General features: G+C 33.6%; 1 protein-coding gene across 11 annotated transcripts in view; it reads right to left on the bottom strand.

The window, feature by feature from the left end:
• LOC143239480 (homeobox protein cut-like) overlaps window positions 1-17,715 on the bottom strand; it is a 383,408-nt gene that overhangs the window by 81,031 nt on the left and 284,662 nt on the right. For 10 of the 11 annotated variants that reach the window (XM_076480566.1, XM_076480567.1, XM_076480568.1 and 7 more), the window contains one exon: window positions 8,638-8,775. In XM_076480566.1, the coding sequence (XP_076336681.1) occupies window positions 8,638-8,775 (138 nt within the window). Of the gene's footprint in view, window positions 1-8,637; window positions 8,776-13,749; window positions 13,918-17,715 lie in introns of those variants that run through there. The other variant, XM_076480576.1, reaches the window with a different exon arrangement.

Below are 17,715 nucleotides of genomic sequence, written 5' to 3'. Positions count from 1 at the left end.
CGTGTTTGTTCTGATAATTATCGGTTTGTACTGTGCTTATTACAAATAGCTTCAGTAAATTCACACATAACAACACTTTAACTGCTGGTTTTTAATACACTGGTGTGTTCGAAAGTAAATAAGACGCCTTCGCAGTATCAGATAAGCGCATGCGTATTTCCTGCGAGATTAGAAAACTACAGTGCATTGAACAAGAATGGAGTTATTATTTTCATTAAAATCCCAAATATAACATTATCATCGAGACAGCAAGAGCTGTGTTTAAAAAACAGCATATACATTTTCTTTGGTTTATAAGTAAATATAAATGCAGTTCTTGTTAAACTTAAAATCACTATTGTTTTTCTAAGCTTAGTAATCTTAACTGATTGTTTTATTAGACGAATACAAGCATAACATAAACCTGCATATATTTGCTTGTCTATTGAGGTTTTGAACAGAAGCTACTCCAAGACTATTAGCGCTAGCTAATTTTGAAGTAATAGACTAAAGGGAAGGTAGCTAGTCAAGACCACCCACCGTCAATTCTTGGACTACAATTTTATCAATAAAAAGTGGGATTGATCGTTACTTTATAACATCCCCACGGCTGAAATGGCGAACATGTTCGGAAACAGGATTCAGTTTGCTTGGTTTGTTTTGAATATCATAAAAAAGTTGCACGAGAGCTATCTGCACTAGTTGTTCTTAATTTAGCAGTGTAAGACTAGAGGGAAGGCAGCCAGTCATCAAGACCAGCTGTTGGACTACTCTTTCACCAACGAATAGTGGTTTAATCGTAACATATAACGTCCCCACGGCTGAAATGGCGAGTATGTTTGATAGGACAGGGATTCGAACCCGCGACCCACCGATTACGAGTCGAGTGCCTTAACCACCTGTGCAAACATGATATATTTGTACAGTAACGACCTAATTGTGGTATTACTTGTTTAACTGAGTTACTTAATTAAAGTGTCTTTTAGTGCAAAGATACGTGGAGTATTTTTGATGTATTTGTCGCGGGGTTCGAGCCCCAAATTGTAACTTGTAATTGAAACAGTGATGTGTAAAGTTAATATGAAATTATTTAACTGTAGCTTAGGAAACAACTAAAGGTGTGATACATAATACGTAATTATGTTCTAGTTTTAACATGACAATAGTACATTGCACACTTGATGCCAAGTTCAAGATTTTAACTCACTTTTTATAAAATCAATAAACAAATATTTACGTAACAAATCCTTAACTTGAAACAGTTCGTTACTATATCAGACAATATTTGCACATTAATTCTTCAGTTTCAGAGTTAACCAGAATTTTAGTATAATTATTCAATTAATAACTTAAGAAATGTAGGAGGCGTTTCTAGAAAGTAAGTTTGTTTATTTGAATTTTGCGCAAAGCCACACGAGGGCTGTTTGCGCTAGCCGTCTCTAATTTAGCAGTGTAAGACTAAAGGGAAGGTTACTAGTCATCTCCACCCACTGCCAACTCTCGGCTACTCCTTTACCAACATATAGTAAGATTGACTGCACATTATAACGTCCCCACGGCTGAAAGGGCGAGCATGTTTGGTGCGATGGGGGATTCGAACCCAAGACCCTCAGATGATGAGTCGAGCTGCTTAACCACCTAGCCATGTCGGACTTCAGCGATTAAGTTAAATTCGATTTCACCTTTCACGTGTTCACATTTCTTAGATAAAATTTCGATAAAATTAACAATATAAGCTTTCCATATTACGAAAAACATACGCATTATAGAATTAACTAAACAAAACAAGGTAAATTCAATCAATAACTTGCTACATAAACTGATTAAAATACACTAAAAGTAAGAAATATAATTATTAGTGAAAACGGTAACACGAAACCAGCCTTCCCTTCCTACAACGCAAGCTAACAGAAATAAATAATTTAAAAATAAAATTAATAATTGAATGAGGTGAGCAGGAGGTTTAATAACTATTACCTCATCATGATAATAATTAAGATAATGGATTATATTTATATCACACGTTAAAGTTTCTTGTGGTGATAATTTTCCCAAACAAATTTGAAATGTTAAAATATAAGTGATTTAATATGCTAGTGTTTAATAGCGGTTAATAATACATTGTATTTTGGTTTCTTTTTATAGAAAAATAAATTTACGGTTTATAAAACAATAATTTAAAAGCGTTATTTGTAAAATGCACATTAATAATACATTATTTTATGAACATAAAACACCAATAAAATAGTTTGTGTTATAACAAACGAAGATCCATACAAAAATTATAGTTCGTCGATTTCTCTTTCTTTTAATTTTTTATTGTTTGTTTCAAATATTCATGCAAAATTACACAAGAGGTACTTGTTCTAACCTTCCATAGTTTTGAACTAATAGACTAGTGAGAATGCAGCTAGTCAACAGTACCCACCGCCAACTTTCTGGCTACCCTAGTCCAATAACTGGACTTCACTATCATTTTTAGAACGCACTCATGGATCCAAAGTGCGAAAGACGGTGTTATCTTCGGCATCATGAAGCGAACCTTGGATCTTTGGATCCATAGTTCGGCACGCTAAATATTAAGTCACGAAAAGTCCTGATTTTTTTTATAATTCTCCAAAACCGATAAAGATAACTATGTTATCAATTTAAAAAAATTCAAAGATGTTGGACTGTAAGAGTAGAATGCAGAAAATGAACCTTTAACTAGTTAATACCCCAGTAAAGTGCACTTCGGTACCACTTACTCTTTGTTTACTTGTTTGAAGATAAGCACAAAGTAACACCATGGGCTACCTGTGCTCTGCTCACCACGGGTATCGAAACCTGGATTCTAGCGTTTTAAGTCCGCAGACATACCGCCGTGCCACAGGGGGACAACTGTTACTGATAAAGAACAATGTTAGATCGAATGGGCATGACAAGCCATTGAACTAGTTTTCCTGCCAAAACTCTATTATTAAAGTTCACTCGAGAATTAAACTCATAAGCCACAGATTGACAACACAAAATAAAACAATGTTTGAGAAAGGTAACTGAAGAAACAAGGAGGTAAATACTCTACATTTTAGGACTGGGAAACTTACTTAGAATAGTTTTATCCACCCCATTGTTCGAATGAAACACCACTGACGTCGTCTCTACTTTAGTCAAACCAATTTCATGTAATGGAAGTGAATTAAATTATTGATTTATCATAACCTCTATTCGAAGATTAGGTCCTAAGGGCAAATGGTAAGGTAGGGAGTGTTATTAGATCATTATCTTATGTGTGTTGTGGGGGGAAAAACAGCTCATAAACGTCTACGACCATTTTTTCACTTCATCTGAAATTTGATAACATTTAGTTGCAGTAAAGGTAGAATTCTTCACATTGAGTTTAAGATAATTGCTGGGGATAATCCTTGAAAAAAGCGATCAACTAGAACCAGTAGAAATATGAAAACTCAGAAAATAACAAAAACGAAGGAAAAAGAAACAAGCTTTAATTACATTACTTGAATAACTCAAAAATCTAAAGTTTTTATTCTACGTGTTTTATGTGGTTTGTTTCAATACCAATATACTGGATTGTCTTACAAAAAATGATTGCGGTCAACTACTAAACAACCAATCTGAGTAAATAGTTTGGAATTAATTGTTTCTTTTTTTAATATTTTTAAAAGACAAAAACCAAATGAACTTATTTTTTTCTAGCTTTTAATTATACAGGTATATAAATATAGAAGGTTAATCGTACATTACAAAAGCCGCATACACATGCTAATACACTAGCATGTTGCTGTAAAATAGAAGTCTTGGTTCCTCGGACGACATGTTTAATACCTAATTATTTAGTTAGCGAAAAACTATACAATAGGCTATTTGGTTGTGCCAACCACGAGTATCTAAACCTAATTTTTAGAATTATAAGACTTCAGACTAACCACTGAGTCACTCGGGGGCCTCAACATATGACAGTACAATGTTGCTACGAACACCCTTACGGCTAAATAATAATATCATAGTTTTTTTCTAAAAGAAAACGATATTCGTATGATATTTCTAAACGACTTTGCAGCAAGAAAACCCGCACAGCAGAGCGTTTTGAAGAGAAATGAGCTCCAAAACCACATATTGAGCCAATCTGCAGCAACGACTTCATCTACAAAACAACCATTGGGATGAGCTTGACAACTCCACTTCTACTGTAAGCATGATAAAGTATATCAACGCTCACGCAAGTTAAAATTTCACAACATTTCAATAACACCTAAAAACCGGCACCTATTTTGACAAGACGAGCGAACAAACTGGAATCACAGCAATCCCGTTCGACCACACAGTTGTTAAGCTTTCCAGTACAGTTACACTAAGAGCTATTCTTTTTATTTGGCCTCGCTGCCCTTCGATGAACCTTATGGCGTGAAAGAATAGCGTGTAATCACGGTTATTAGAATGAACACTACTGACGGTAAAGGAAGTAGCACTAAGGATAAGCACAGTTCTTACAAAGTGCCAATAATTCACAGTGGTTCCAACTATACAAAAACCATACAAATGCAACAGTTGCGAATACTACAACATTAGAATGAAAACGTACTCTACCCGTTTCACAAGTCCTTCTTGTGTTTACACACTTTACCTCAGAGAATAAATGTTACTGGCATCTGAGAAAGTTTTCACAAATGTTTATAACTATTAAATTATAATTGTAGTACTATAACAAAAAACGTGTTCTAACAAGTTCTATTCTTGCTATAAGGAAGGCAGGAATCTATAAAGAGGTGCAATTTTTGTAGGTAAAGGAAATAGGTGAACAAGCCATACAATGGACGTTCGGAGCATGTTTCCCTCGTTAGAATTTTGCAATTTTAACGGAAAATGGTACATTTCGATGAGAGTTGCGGCTCTTTTTACACCTTTCAAATATGTGATATACATATATATATAGGTGAAATTTAGAGGATATGACAGCACCCAACCCCATCCCGTTTGTGAGTATGCATCACATAGTATACTCTCATACTCTGAAAGTAAATCTAACCTGATCTGTTTAAGTGCAATCAGTATTATAATTATTACTTTTTACATTAAATTTTTTTTCAGAACAGTTGCTCTCAATATTGAACAAAGAAGCAACGTTGGGATTTGCACCTTCCTGTTATAAAGAATTATTGTTCTGATCTCACTAATTTCCAATCGTTGGTCTCAATATCTAAACAACAACAAAGAATCTTGTTGCTTTTAATTAAATAAATATATAACTAGAATGAAACTGAATAACCTATTAAATAGATGGCAGCACATAATTAATGTTCAAACATGTTTGTTTGCAGTGAGCACAAAGGTACACAATGGGCTAACTGTGCTCTACCCGCCACGGGTATCGAAACCCCGTTTCTATTGTTGTAAGTCCGCAGACCTACCGATGGGAGGCGTTCTAACAACATCGATATGAATTACATTTATCATTTAAAAACAAATTTGTTGGCATTTTAACAATCAAGAATACTGGTTATCTTGCATATTTTTTTAATATTTCTGAATTGCATTTATACTTCTATTAAATTCAAACGACCAAAATAGTTGTTACAACATATGGGCCTAGCACACATTGTAATGTTGTAAGATTAAACACAATTTTTGTTGAACAACGTAATAAGGATTAAGTAATAAAATAAAAACCAAAAACAGCATTGTTTGATTTTTTAAATAAAATCATTGTGTCCCAAGTACCTCGATAATAAGTCTGAGAGCTACAATGCTAAAAAATCTGGGTTCCTATATGTGGTGGATACTCGCATATATAGCCCATTCTGTAGCTTTATGATTAAAAACAAATCAAATTTGGGTATTGAAAGACTTTATGAGTATACTCCTACGTGGATGTATAAATGGAACGTTATGCCGCATAAGTAAACCAGAAAAAGGCTTGATTAACTTTACACCTAATTTCACTCGTTCAGTTTGTGCATTCAAACGGAATTATTTCTTGTTTAACAATCCTTTATGTCCCTCTTTAGTTATTATTTGTATCACTTTAGTGCTTTCTGCAAAAATTAACAATTAACAGTAATATAACGAAGGATCATATTTATAATATTAAGCATTAATTTAATAAGCAAATTTTAATTGTACTTAAACGAGCATTATTCAGCAAGTATCAGTTATAGCAGAAATCTCAAAATGAAATATTTATCTACAGTGGATTAAAGACAAAAACAGATGAAGTTTGTTTTACTTGAATTTTCAGTTATGTTGCAACATCGAGAAAGTACATAAATAAGAAATTTGAAAAGTGACAGACATTAATTAGTAAGTCACTGATTAACAAATATAATAAAACATAATCTCGAAATAGCAATGCTGGAAAAATACGACAAAACGTTTTAATTGACGAAGATTTGGGGGCTCAAAATGCAATTTTCCAACAGAATTTCGTTTACAAGTGACAGCAATAGATGTAAAAGTCAATACATTCGTCTACATAACTCCAGTTTTATAAAAAAAAAAGTTTAACTGAAACGAAACTGTTGTGGTTTGAATGTTATGATTTGATAATTTTTAACCTAACTTTAGAATCCATTAAAACATCGCCAAACTATATTAATAATTGATTTGCGTGAGTAATCAAGATAACAGGATAATAATCAGAGTGGATGGTTGGGTGAATTTATCTATTACTACGTCTTATATTGGAATTTGAATAGAAAATTACTTTTTTAACCTAGACACTTTAAATTTGGTCATATTAGTAATGAAAGGTATATGACTATTATAGAGACTGCAATGTCAACTCCAGGAGATAATTTTTGCACATCATTCTGTGTGATATATCTATTACAATCTACTTTATGTTTTATAAGTTCGTGTCATTAAGAGTAGTTCACTTTCCACAATTGGGTGCTTACTTACGAATACAGTTTAAATATAATAGACAGTATATTTTTACTGCTGTGTGAATCCTAGCCAAGGAGATAACGGCCTTCCAACAATATACTTTGTTCCCTTGTTTATCTCTTTTTCATGAGCAAGTTATTGCTACTTCTGATCGCGTCGTTTGAAAATATCATTAGAGTGAAATTTCACTTCGAAACAAAAGACAAAAAAATAAAAGTTCAGATCACTTTTTTTTGCTTAGATTTCAAATAAATTCATAATACTTTTCGCTGGCTGTTCTTTGTGGTAACATTTTCAAATCAACAACGCTTGCACGTTCTAAAACATGAGGCTTAACACCAACATTTACATTTTTTTTCTCCTGAAACTGCTCAAAACCCAGCCTTATGCACAAGGTTTTTTTATCGTTTCAGAAAGCTACTATTTCACCAACAGCCTTGCTTTAACATATGTTATTTCCCACAAACGATTGGAAGAAAGAAACGCGCTATTTAAAAACTGCCAACTGATTATTATTTTCTAAACAGTTCTTTTCAAAAGTTCAAAGTTTACACGTGATTGAATGTGAGGTTTTACTATTTAAGTGCTGCAGTATCTAAAGTGACGTAAACGGTGTTAATTCGATATGATTGCTAGTCACAGGTATTTCCAGCTCTTGCTAGGCTCTATGTAATTACGAATGTATACAATTCTAATATAACAGAAACATTGCACTGTAATATACTTCCTTGGTCAATAACAAAATTGTTTATCAGAGATTCCTATTTAGACGTAGAAACATATACGCATAAACACATACTTCTATCTCCATATCTCTTTGTTTTCTCTAGGCGTTATTTTTGCGTGGAAGTTTCACACATATCGCATTGGAAATCAAAATATGTTTTGCCTTTAAAAGTTACTGACTTATATTCAAAGTGAAAAACTGCACACGGAAATGGGACTTCTCCGCTGGCCTTAACTAAAGAATTCGAGCTTTCAAGGGAATAAAACAAAAAAAAATGGAAAGCTGCATTTATCTTTAAAGATTAACATTATATAATCGTATTAAAATAAATACCATTCATCGGCAGTCAAAGTTTAAACACATAAAACGATTGAATTAGGTCACCTCATCGCAATGTTCTAAAGCTCAAAATATTTTACTCAGTAATACACCAGAAGAGTAACACAATCAAGATTTAATCAAAACATGTGATCTTTCTAAAAACGTTAATAACATTTATAATTAGTGTTAGGAATCCTTCAGATACTGCTGGGTATTCTATTATCAAATTTCATTCATCCACAAAAAGTGTAACAATGTGGATCATCTTTCATCGGATTCTAACAACACGTGTAACATTCTGTGGATCATATTTCAGTACATTGTAACAAAAAAAAGTGTTATATGCTATGGATCAGCTTTCGACACATTCTAGAAAACTATTGGACCATATTCAAAACGAACATTCTATCAAAATATACATACATCTCAACAAATCTTGTCAAAAGTATCATTTACCTGACTACATATAACTCTTTGCCACAATATATATTTTTAGACTCTAAGACAATAATATATTTTGTGAATCATGTAGATAATTTATCATATCTTCACACACTTGAAAACAAAACAAAACATTATATTCTATTATTTTGAACGTCACAAATTGTATTATGCCGCATGTTAGAAGAAATAAGAACATTAATTTGATTTTTTACTAATATATTTGTTAAAATAGCATGCCTAACACATAAACATAACAAACGTAACAAATGAAAAGAAATTCTCACCCTGATTCGTCAGAATTTCCAGCTCTTGGTAATAGTTATTCAGAGTTTGTTTCAGTCTTTTATTTTGAAATTCTTGGTCTTGAGCACGCATAGCCCTCTGGCGGGCTGACTGGTAAACTTCCACGGCAGTCACAGGATCTAGCAGAGCAAATGTATATATATTTTAATATGGTTATTTAAAACATTAAAGGCAAAGGTTCTGCATAGTGTAAGTAATTTGAACATTAAACAAATTGATGGAGTACCAAAGTGATTTAAACGTTTCCTGGCAACATATATTTCAACTTATCTTTTCATAAGCACAAAATCAACAAACTTTTTCTTGTTTTAAGACATGTTATCACCAACCTAACTGTACGGATTATTTCATTTATCTAGAAAGTCTGTTTCACTGTTGTTGTTTCTACGTTTATTCAGTGGGTTATATAATAAGGGAAATGCTTATTGTATCTATAATAACTAATAAAGTACCACGTACAAACAGCAATTGGTTAACGATTCACTTCTACATGTTTTGTCATTATACAATTGTCTGCTCGTTTAAGCGCAAAGCCTTTCAATGGACTTCTTGCACTGCGCACAGCGTAGATATCGAGCCTCGGATTTTAGTGTTATAATTCCTGAAACTTGACACTGAACAACGGAGGCGGAAACAATCAGATAATATTCCAGTAAAAATAGAACAAAAATTTATATGTTTGTTGGTTTTAAATACGAACCTACACAATGGTTTGTCTGTGCTATGCTCAGCACGGTTATCGAAACCTGCTTTTCAGCGTTTTAAGACTTCAGACTTATCGCTTAGCCATTGGGGTGGGGGGATGTTGGTGTATAGTATCTGTAGTAATCTCCAATAAATCTTTCAAATTTGTATTTATTTTCATAAAAATAAAATTTCAACTCTTTATCTAGCATAGTAAAGAAGAAGGAAAAAGTTGGCTAAACACGTACAGTTGTTTCTATACTATCACGATTTCCAAAAAATAGCAAAGATTTTGTATAGAAATAATATAGGTTGACAATTAATTTCCACGTTTTCTCTGTAAAGTCACGTCTTCTGTTTCATAAATTCATCAGATTTGGCACCAAAATGGAGTATTGTTAGTTTAATAGTTAACGTTGTGCTAACTTGCCACGATAGCATACTTTGGTTGGAGCAAAAGTTGACTAATTGACTACAGACGGGACACGATAACATTTTTAACACTGGGCTATTGTTGTTAGTGGCTTTTGAAACTTTATAATCCATCACAGTGTCAACGTTACTGGAGATTCACCCATGGTGAACCATACGAGTCTATTACTGGAGATTCTTATCACATCTCTGGTATGGGGTAAAAACCTGCAGACATTTTCAGCTCGTTCAACATAATATTTTCCCAGGATATTTTTTACCTTTTTTATACAGCGACTTCCATCAAGTGGTTCAAATGTCTCCAAGCCTGATGGTTGAGAGGCATTTGTGAAGCAAAGAGTGGAATGTGTCCATCAACTATCCATCTTAGTCACGTTTCGAATACTCTTGTACACAGCGGTTTGCAGGTACTTTTGCAGTTCCGACCTCAATCAGTCTTAGTCAAAATCTGAACACTTAACGTATCGTATGGATTTTTTATTGTTGTTGTGGTTATGTTTTTGCCTCCACTGTAAATGAGTTCCTATATTGGATAAATCAGATGACGTTCTGCACAGATTTCAAAGAAAAACAAAATCGACTTGTCCTTGCTTTTGATATATATTTTCCTACAAACAGGTCACTTTAGGGTCTAAATTTTGTGAGATTGTTGGGCGTACGCAGAATAAAACATAACATCTGAAGAACTATGATCCATTATTCGCCATTATAAATTTCTTGACATTAAAGTCGACAGTCCACGAAAACACAACAGTTTATAACAACGAACGATTAAATGGTAAGGTTGTAAACCAAAAAGTCTTTTATGTTCACTATCTAATTGTGTATGTTCAGTCATGTGCTTGTCTCTTTCTTTCTAAAGGTGTTCCTCAAATATGACCTTTTAATTATATTTATGCTTATTTTGGATTCAGCTTACGTGTCACTGTTCGCTGTATATTCCATGAAAAACTTTGTAACCACGAAATCAAGATGAAAATAAAGATTTGAATTACGTCAAATACTTTTCTAATACTAGTAGCTCGATAAGAAGAAAGAAAGTGACCTCAACTCTTTATCTTCCTGGATGTTTTGTCCTTGTTGGAGGGGGGGGGGGGTCACTGTTTCCAAAAGGAGTTCAGTACATTTACAAATGAAAAGAAACATTACACAGAAATCGATGTTAAGTTACTCCGACTTCGAAATGTGTTTATCAAAAATAGGAGGAGGACAATATGTGTGAATACGAGGATCTACTGTATTTATATACGCGTCACTAGCAACAGTACATTTTTTTTTATTCTGTGAGGTGTAAAATTGTGTTACCAGTTTACAAAGAGAACCAAAAAAGGGGGACAGTGTGTGTGTGTGTGAACACAAGAATCTGCTACTATTGTGTAAGTCACGTGCAACAATACAGATTTTTTTTTTCATTGTGTCAAGATTCCTTTCCAGAGTCCATCACCTGTCAAAAGTAACAAACTCTCAAAACAGACCACCTTCTTTCCTGTAATGATATGTTATTCAGTCTATTATTTCCTGGTCTCACTAGAATCACACTGAAGAAAAAACCTTTATATAAGGAAATAAATCTATCGAATATTTTTCTCAGTCATTAATTATTAGACACCGTTGCCCTCCGGCCACTATATGCTATAGACCTCCATGGCGCTAGAGGAAAATTTGTAACCTTACAAAGAGAGATAAACAATGGAAAAGAAGTGTTTAGTTTGGCCTGTTTGAGTGGAACGTCAGTTTATGTGAGTTAGCTATTCCTTAGGTTTTACACGCTCTAATATTGAAAGTTTTCATTAAAGTGTATATATACACACACACGTAAAGACGTTATAATAAAAATAATGTATAAAAATGTACATGTACTGAAATTTAACATATAAGTAATACACAACTATATGCACGTACGAAAAGCAACGATAAACAAGAATGCATGTGTATATACGCGTACAAAAATATACACATCCGATTACATACAGAAATAGTATATGCATGTGTAAGTTATACACATTACAAATATAGATGTATATTACTCCTAGCATGACAGTTCCCTGCACTGAAACAAAACAGTACAATTTACAAAATAAAACCACATAAATATCCAGATAAGACTTACGATCTCTCCACAAACTGTTACTAAACAGAGTCAGATGGACATTAACCCGTTATATCCATTACTGAAAATATGTAGAATTACGCCAGCAACGTCATAGAAATTATTAAGTAGAAATGTATGTTCCACTCTTCACTACAGCCTCCATCTACTCAAATTACTGAAAAAAAAAACGAACAATACCGCCACAAATTTATTCTGTTTAAAGCACGCTCCAAGTCTGGGCAGAACACACAGTTTATAAGATCATGTGGTCTACGTTGCTATTAGATAGCTTTCAGTTCTACACGTAGGATGTTCCAGCAAGCATACTGCAAAAAGCAAATGAGTTAATCTAAGTAAACAATGCTTAACTTGATTGTATTTTATGATGTTACATTGAGTTGCAACACGCAATAAGAGCTTAAGTGAATATTAGGGACGCTCGCACTACATCTCTGACTTTTCATATACTATAGTTCATTGTTCAAGTATTATACTTTATTCAACTACATACTTTAACAATAATTATCTAACATATAAACACACATATTAATCACGTATATTCCCCCGTTTCATTCTGTACTTTACAGTAGTCCCTTTTACTATTAAGTACCGCGTATAAATAGAAAATCATCTCACATTAATGCAGAGTTACTAGAAGAAGTATTTTACTTGTACAAGACACTTCTTAACCCAGTATTACTACAGAAATATTGTATTCTACTATATTCAGACACTTCTTAACCTGGCGTTACTGGAGAAGTATTGTGTTCTACTACTGCCAGACACTTTTGAACCCAATGATACTAAAGAAATATTCTACTACTCTCAAACACTTCTTAACCCGGCGTTACTAGATAAGTATTGTGTTCTACTACTACCAGACACTTCTTAATCTAACGTTGCTAGAGAGTAAAACACACTGGAAGTGTGTAGGATATAACTACTGCTCACTTGTAAAACATATCACAAAAGGAGTAATATATATAGAGAGTAAGGAACAACACATGGTTCTTTATTTAAATAGTAAAACACGTTAGCGATGTCTAGTAATATTATAATAATCATAATAATCTTATTTGTCGTCCAGTTGCTAACTTACGTAGTAAGACAGACTTTATAGGACTGTTTAATGTAGTTATAATAATAAACTATGTTGTCCAGTTGATAAGTTACGTAGTAAGACAGACTTTATAGAACGGTTTAATGTAGTTATAATAATCTATGTCGGCCAGTTGCTAACTTAACGTAGTAGGACAGACTTTATAGAACTGTTTAATGTAGTTTAAATAATATACTATGTCGGCCAGTTGCTAACTTAACGTAGTAGGACAGACTTTATAGAACTGTTTAATGTAGTTAAAATAAACTATGTCGTCCAGTTGCTAACTTACGTAGTAAGACATACTTTATAGAACTGTTTAATGTAGTTATAATAATAAACTATGTCGTCCAGTTGATAAGTTACGTAGTAACACAGACTTTATAGAACGGTTTAATGTAGTTATAATAAACTATGTCGGACAGTTGCTAACTTACGTAGTAAGTCAAACTTCATAGAACTGTTTAATGTAATTTAAATAATATATTATGTCGTGTCCAGTTGCTAACTTACGTAGTAAGACAAATTTCATAGAACTGTTTAATGTAGTTTAAATAATATACTATGTCGTGTCCAGTTGCTAACTTACATAGTAAGCCAGAGTTTTAGAACGCTTATCTTAATAAAGTTCATGTATACGCAGTAAATATAAACAAGTTTATATATACCAGTTACAATACCGTTTGATGGAAATATTATAATCAAATTTACCAGGTTCTAACTCACGTAGTTGGACAGGTTTCTAGTGCCGTTTGATAGAGTTATCACAATCAAATTTATATTTACCAGTTGTTAACTACGTAGTTGGACAGGTTTGTAAGTTCGCTGCGTACAGGTGATTTAAGTTTTTAGTATTCATATTCAACGATAAAAATTCATGTTCTTTTCTCTCTTTAAAGAAGTAACATTTCCTGTGCTATGGAGTAATGCCAGAACACACGTGGTGAAGAAAGTTATCCTAGTAACACGTTTACACCTTCTTGACAGGATGTTTTTAAACCGGCTACTGTCCCACAGCAACACATCGACTGCCACTCACACTCGACTCCTTCTGACTCTCAACATTCGCGCGAAGCTGACCCTGCTCAGGTGCTGCTAGTTGAGATTAGCTCGCGAACTCGTTTCACGCCCATGCCCTGCGTTGATGGGCAACGTCCACTGAAGATCGAGTCTATATAATTTCGGCCCATGAAAAAATATTAAATATATAGACAGGCGAAATGACAATTCATTCATCGGCGAAACTTCAGATGCTCAATCAAGAACATCGCTTTTACCGTATACAGACTGACAAAATGACAGCTAATTCGATCGTGAAATTTCATATGTTTAATCAACAACACAGTTTAGGCTGTCTATAGACAGGTGGAGTGATGGTGAAACTTTAGATTTTTAATCACTGGCATAGTTTAGACCGTCTAAAACAGGCGAAACGACAACTCACTCGATCGTCAGATCTTTGATCAATAGCATAGCTTAGATTGTCTACAGACAGGCGAAACAACAGCTCATTCAACTCTGAAATTTCAGATGTTTAATGAATAGCATTCTCTAGACCATCTGTACCTCAATTTGTCATTTCTACGTATTTCAAGGTACTACTATGGATATAAGGTACTTGAAGCTGTTGACAACGGTTCGATTGTGCAACACGCCTCGAACATTTTCTTCTACGAGAGAAAACAAAATCGATCTGATCGTTTAATAAGCTTTCGACTTTTCTGCAGTATAAGCATTCGATAAGCTGAATTTTACAAAATATGTCTTTTCCACGCACGAAATGTGTCCAATGATAGTCACTTTCCCCAACTACCTCTCCAGGGAAGGGGGAACTTTTTGAAAAGATATTACATTATAATTATTATTTTTTAACCAGTTACTAAATATGCGAAATAGCCACGCAACCAGAATTGCGTTTATCGTTTTATTTGTTATACGCGAAATTCAAATATAAGTCTGGTAAGTTGTGTAAACGTTAACAGACTAGCGCATATTGCAGGGCACAAGGTTCAAACCACACTTTTAGCCGAGGAAGCGTGATAACTGTGACAGCTAATCCCACTATTCTGTTAAAAGTAATCGCATAGACGGCAACTGCAGATAACTGGTTGATCTCCCAATGTTCTATAATAGGTATATTGGTGGCATGACTTCGGAGTTCCCAACTCGGCAGTACAGCTTGTGCTATACCAAGTAAAGACTGACCTAAACGGATCCTGTGTTCCCATATAGGATATTTACATTTACGCTTTAGCAGTTCCTGTGTCATTTACAGAAAACTCAAGAGTAACATCAGACATGAATTTCATTCTTATATTTCTTGTGAGCATCGACAAATAAAACTACCATTTAAAACACAGATAGATATACCTATATATCATCTGTTAGAGATTTAAAATGTCTTTTATTTCTGTGTTCGAGTAAAAATCTAGAGTGTGAGTGAACTGAGGTTTGAAATTCGAATTTATTACTCATCTAAGTTGTTAGGAAACATTGTTTAACGTATATATTTGTATATAAGTATCATATGTCAATAACTCTATGAAAGGTACTAATGTCGTAAAGTTAAGTATGGTGAAATATGAATTCATAAAAGCTAAAAACAACAACAAAAGAAAGAAAGATTGAATCCTAATGTAAGAGTTGTTGAGGAAAAGCCTTTTGTATTTCACGTTCCACCAAACAGCAGAGTTGAGGATATTTCAGTCTGTTATAATTTACACATCGAACTTTGATGCTTGGTAACAACGTCTTTAATAATTGATAATTTAAGAATAAAGACACGTTTGACAACACTGGTTGTCAAGTGATCATGATATCAGCTTGTCTAATAACAAGGATGAAGGATTAATAGAGACATTATCACCGGTATAACTGCCACTTCAAAGATAATTTGATGCTCTAAGTAATTTTGATGCAACAATGACACTAGTTTTTGAAATATTTTCAGTTAAACGTACAAAGTGAGATGTATATATTTATTGATTATTCTGCCCCCTAGTGGCTAAGTGCGCACAGCATATACAAACTATAGTTTGTATAGTTTGATAGCTAGGATACCCGTGCTGCACACGGTACAGGTAACACATTGTATAGTTTAACAAGAAACAAGCAGTTAATTACTATAAACCTGTGAGCAAGAAATTGTACGAATATGACTATATCATATACAAATAGCCATACTGTACAACAACAAAGTCCCTGACATGCAGTCCATTCTTAACTCCTGCGAAATTCAATCTAATTTGTGACGTCGCATCACAAATAACTTTTAATTATCCATTGTTTTAATTTATTAAGTCGTTATGTTTGATAACGCAAATCAAAACGTTGACAATAATTCTGACTTGAAAGTATCTTGACTGATGGGAAAATTACATGGTGGAACTAACTACACGTTCTGACACCGAAGAAGGTGGACTGTGACACTTTGACATGTGGCGCTACAGTCGCAGTGTAACAATTCCTAAAGGAAGCAAAGAACAAACTAGTTGAATGCTTAGTAACATGGCGCAAAGAAGCTTAACTGCTTAAGCATGGCTGGGAAGATCTGATTTGAAGACATTTCAAGCAAAGACGACAAGGAGATAAAAAACAACAAACTTACCATAATATAATTCTATAAAAGTTGTTCTGGACAAAAGACGAAGCCTGAAGTAGGAACAATATCAAAAAGTAACTAAACATTAATAAAGAAGAGCCCTGAGTTCAAGGATTTGTATCACTATTTTTGGTGGTGCCACCTAACAGCAGACAATACGTACAACCTGGGTAAACAATGTAATGTAACAACTTTTGAAATAAAGATCCAACGATATTCACTGTGTACTTTGTGAGGACTTTCTGTGACTATATATGCTTAATATAACTTGAACACCATGCTATTCTGATTGAAGACGCTACCAGTGTTACCAGAAGTTGTCCTCCTTACTTTCACTTGAAACAACCAGTGACGTGGTTATCACCTGCACATCAAAAGAGAAAAAAAAAAATTTTTTTTTAACGTGCAGAATGCCATACCCTCTCAAAACAGAACACAATTTCCACAGAATAAAATAGGTAATTCATAGTTCTATTTCCGTCATCCAGAAGTACCGCACAATGTGAGCGTTTGTTTTGATTGTTATTTTATAAAAATATTAGTTTACACTAAGATTTTTTCAGTCTCTTTTATTTTAATTGAAACTCAAACATAGTCAGAGAAACTCAGCTTAACTCACTGGTACATTTCCTGACGTTCCTCTAGATATTGCGGTTACTATCGTTATCAGAACTGAAAACGTAATAGAACTGGAAGAACAACATTCCATATGAAGGGAGTTAGTCTTTATATGCATATAAATAAATATTATGCATAATTTATGCTACTTTTAACACCGAAGTAAAAGTGCGTGAAAACAACTCCTCATCTTTAATGAAACTTAAAAAAAAAAAAGGTAACAAGTTCTAAGACAAAAGGTGTTTCGCATGACACACAAACAAAGCTAGGTTGCAAGTTACAGAAAGCGAAGGGTAAAATACACATCTGTTAAAGAGGTATCCACAAAGCGCTTAGAATCTATCGTCTCTCAAACTTAACCCTATTAGTGAGCTTGACGCTACATGTTTATGTAGAGTTGCTGTATTGGATTCTCCTACAAACTAATTTTAACGAACATTTTAAAGTCTTTTAAAGTTATATCATCGTAGAATTATAATCATTATGTCAAAAGTAAAACTGAATCCGTTTGCTTTGCCTTCAGTTCTATATGT

The sequence above is a fragment of the Tachypleus tridentatus genome, chromosome 13 (assembly GCF_004210375.1).
Source record: "Tachypleus tridentatus isolate NWPU-2018 chromosome 13, ASM421037v1, whole genome shotgun sequence".
NCBI classification, from domain to species: domain Eukaryota; kingdom Metazoa; phylum Arthropoda; class Merostomata; order Xiphosura; family Limulidae; genus Tachypleus; species Tachypleus tridentatus.
This window is presented reverse-complemented; position numbering and strand designations above follow the sequence as displayed.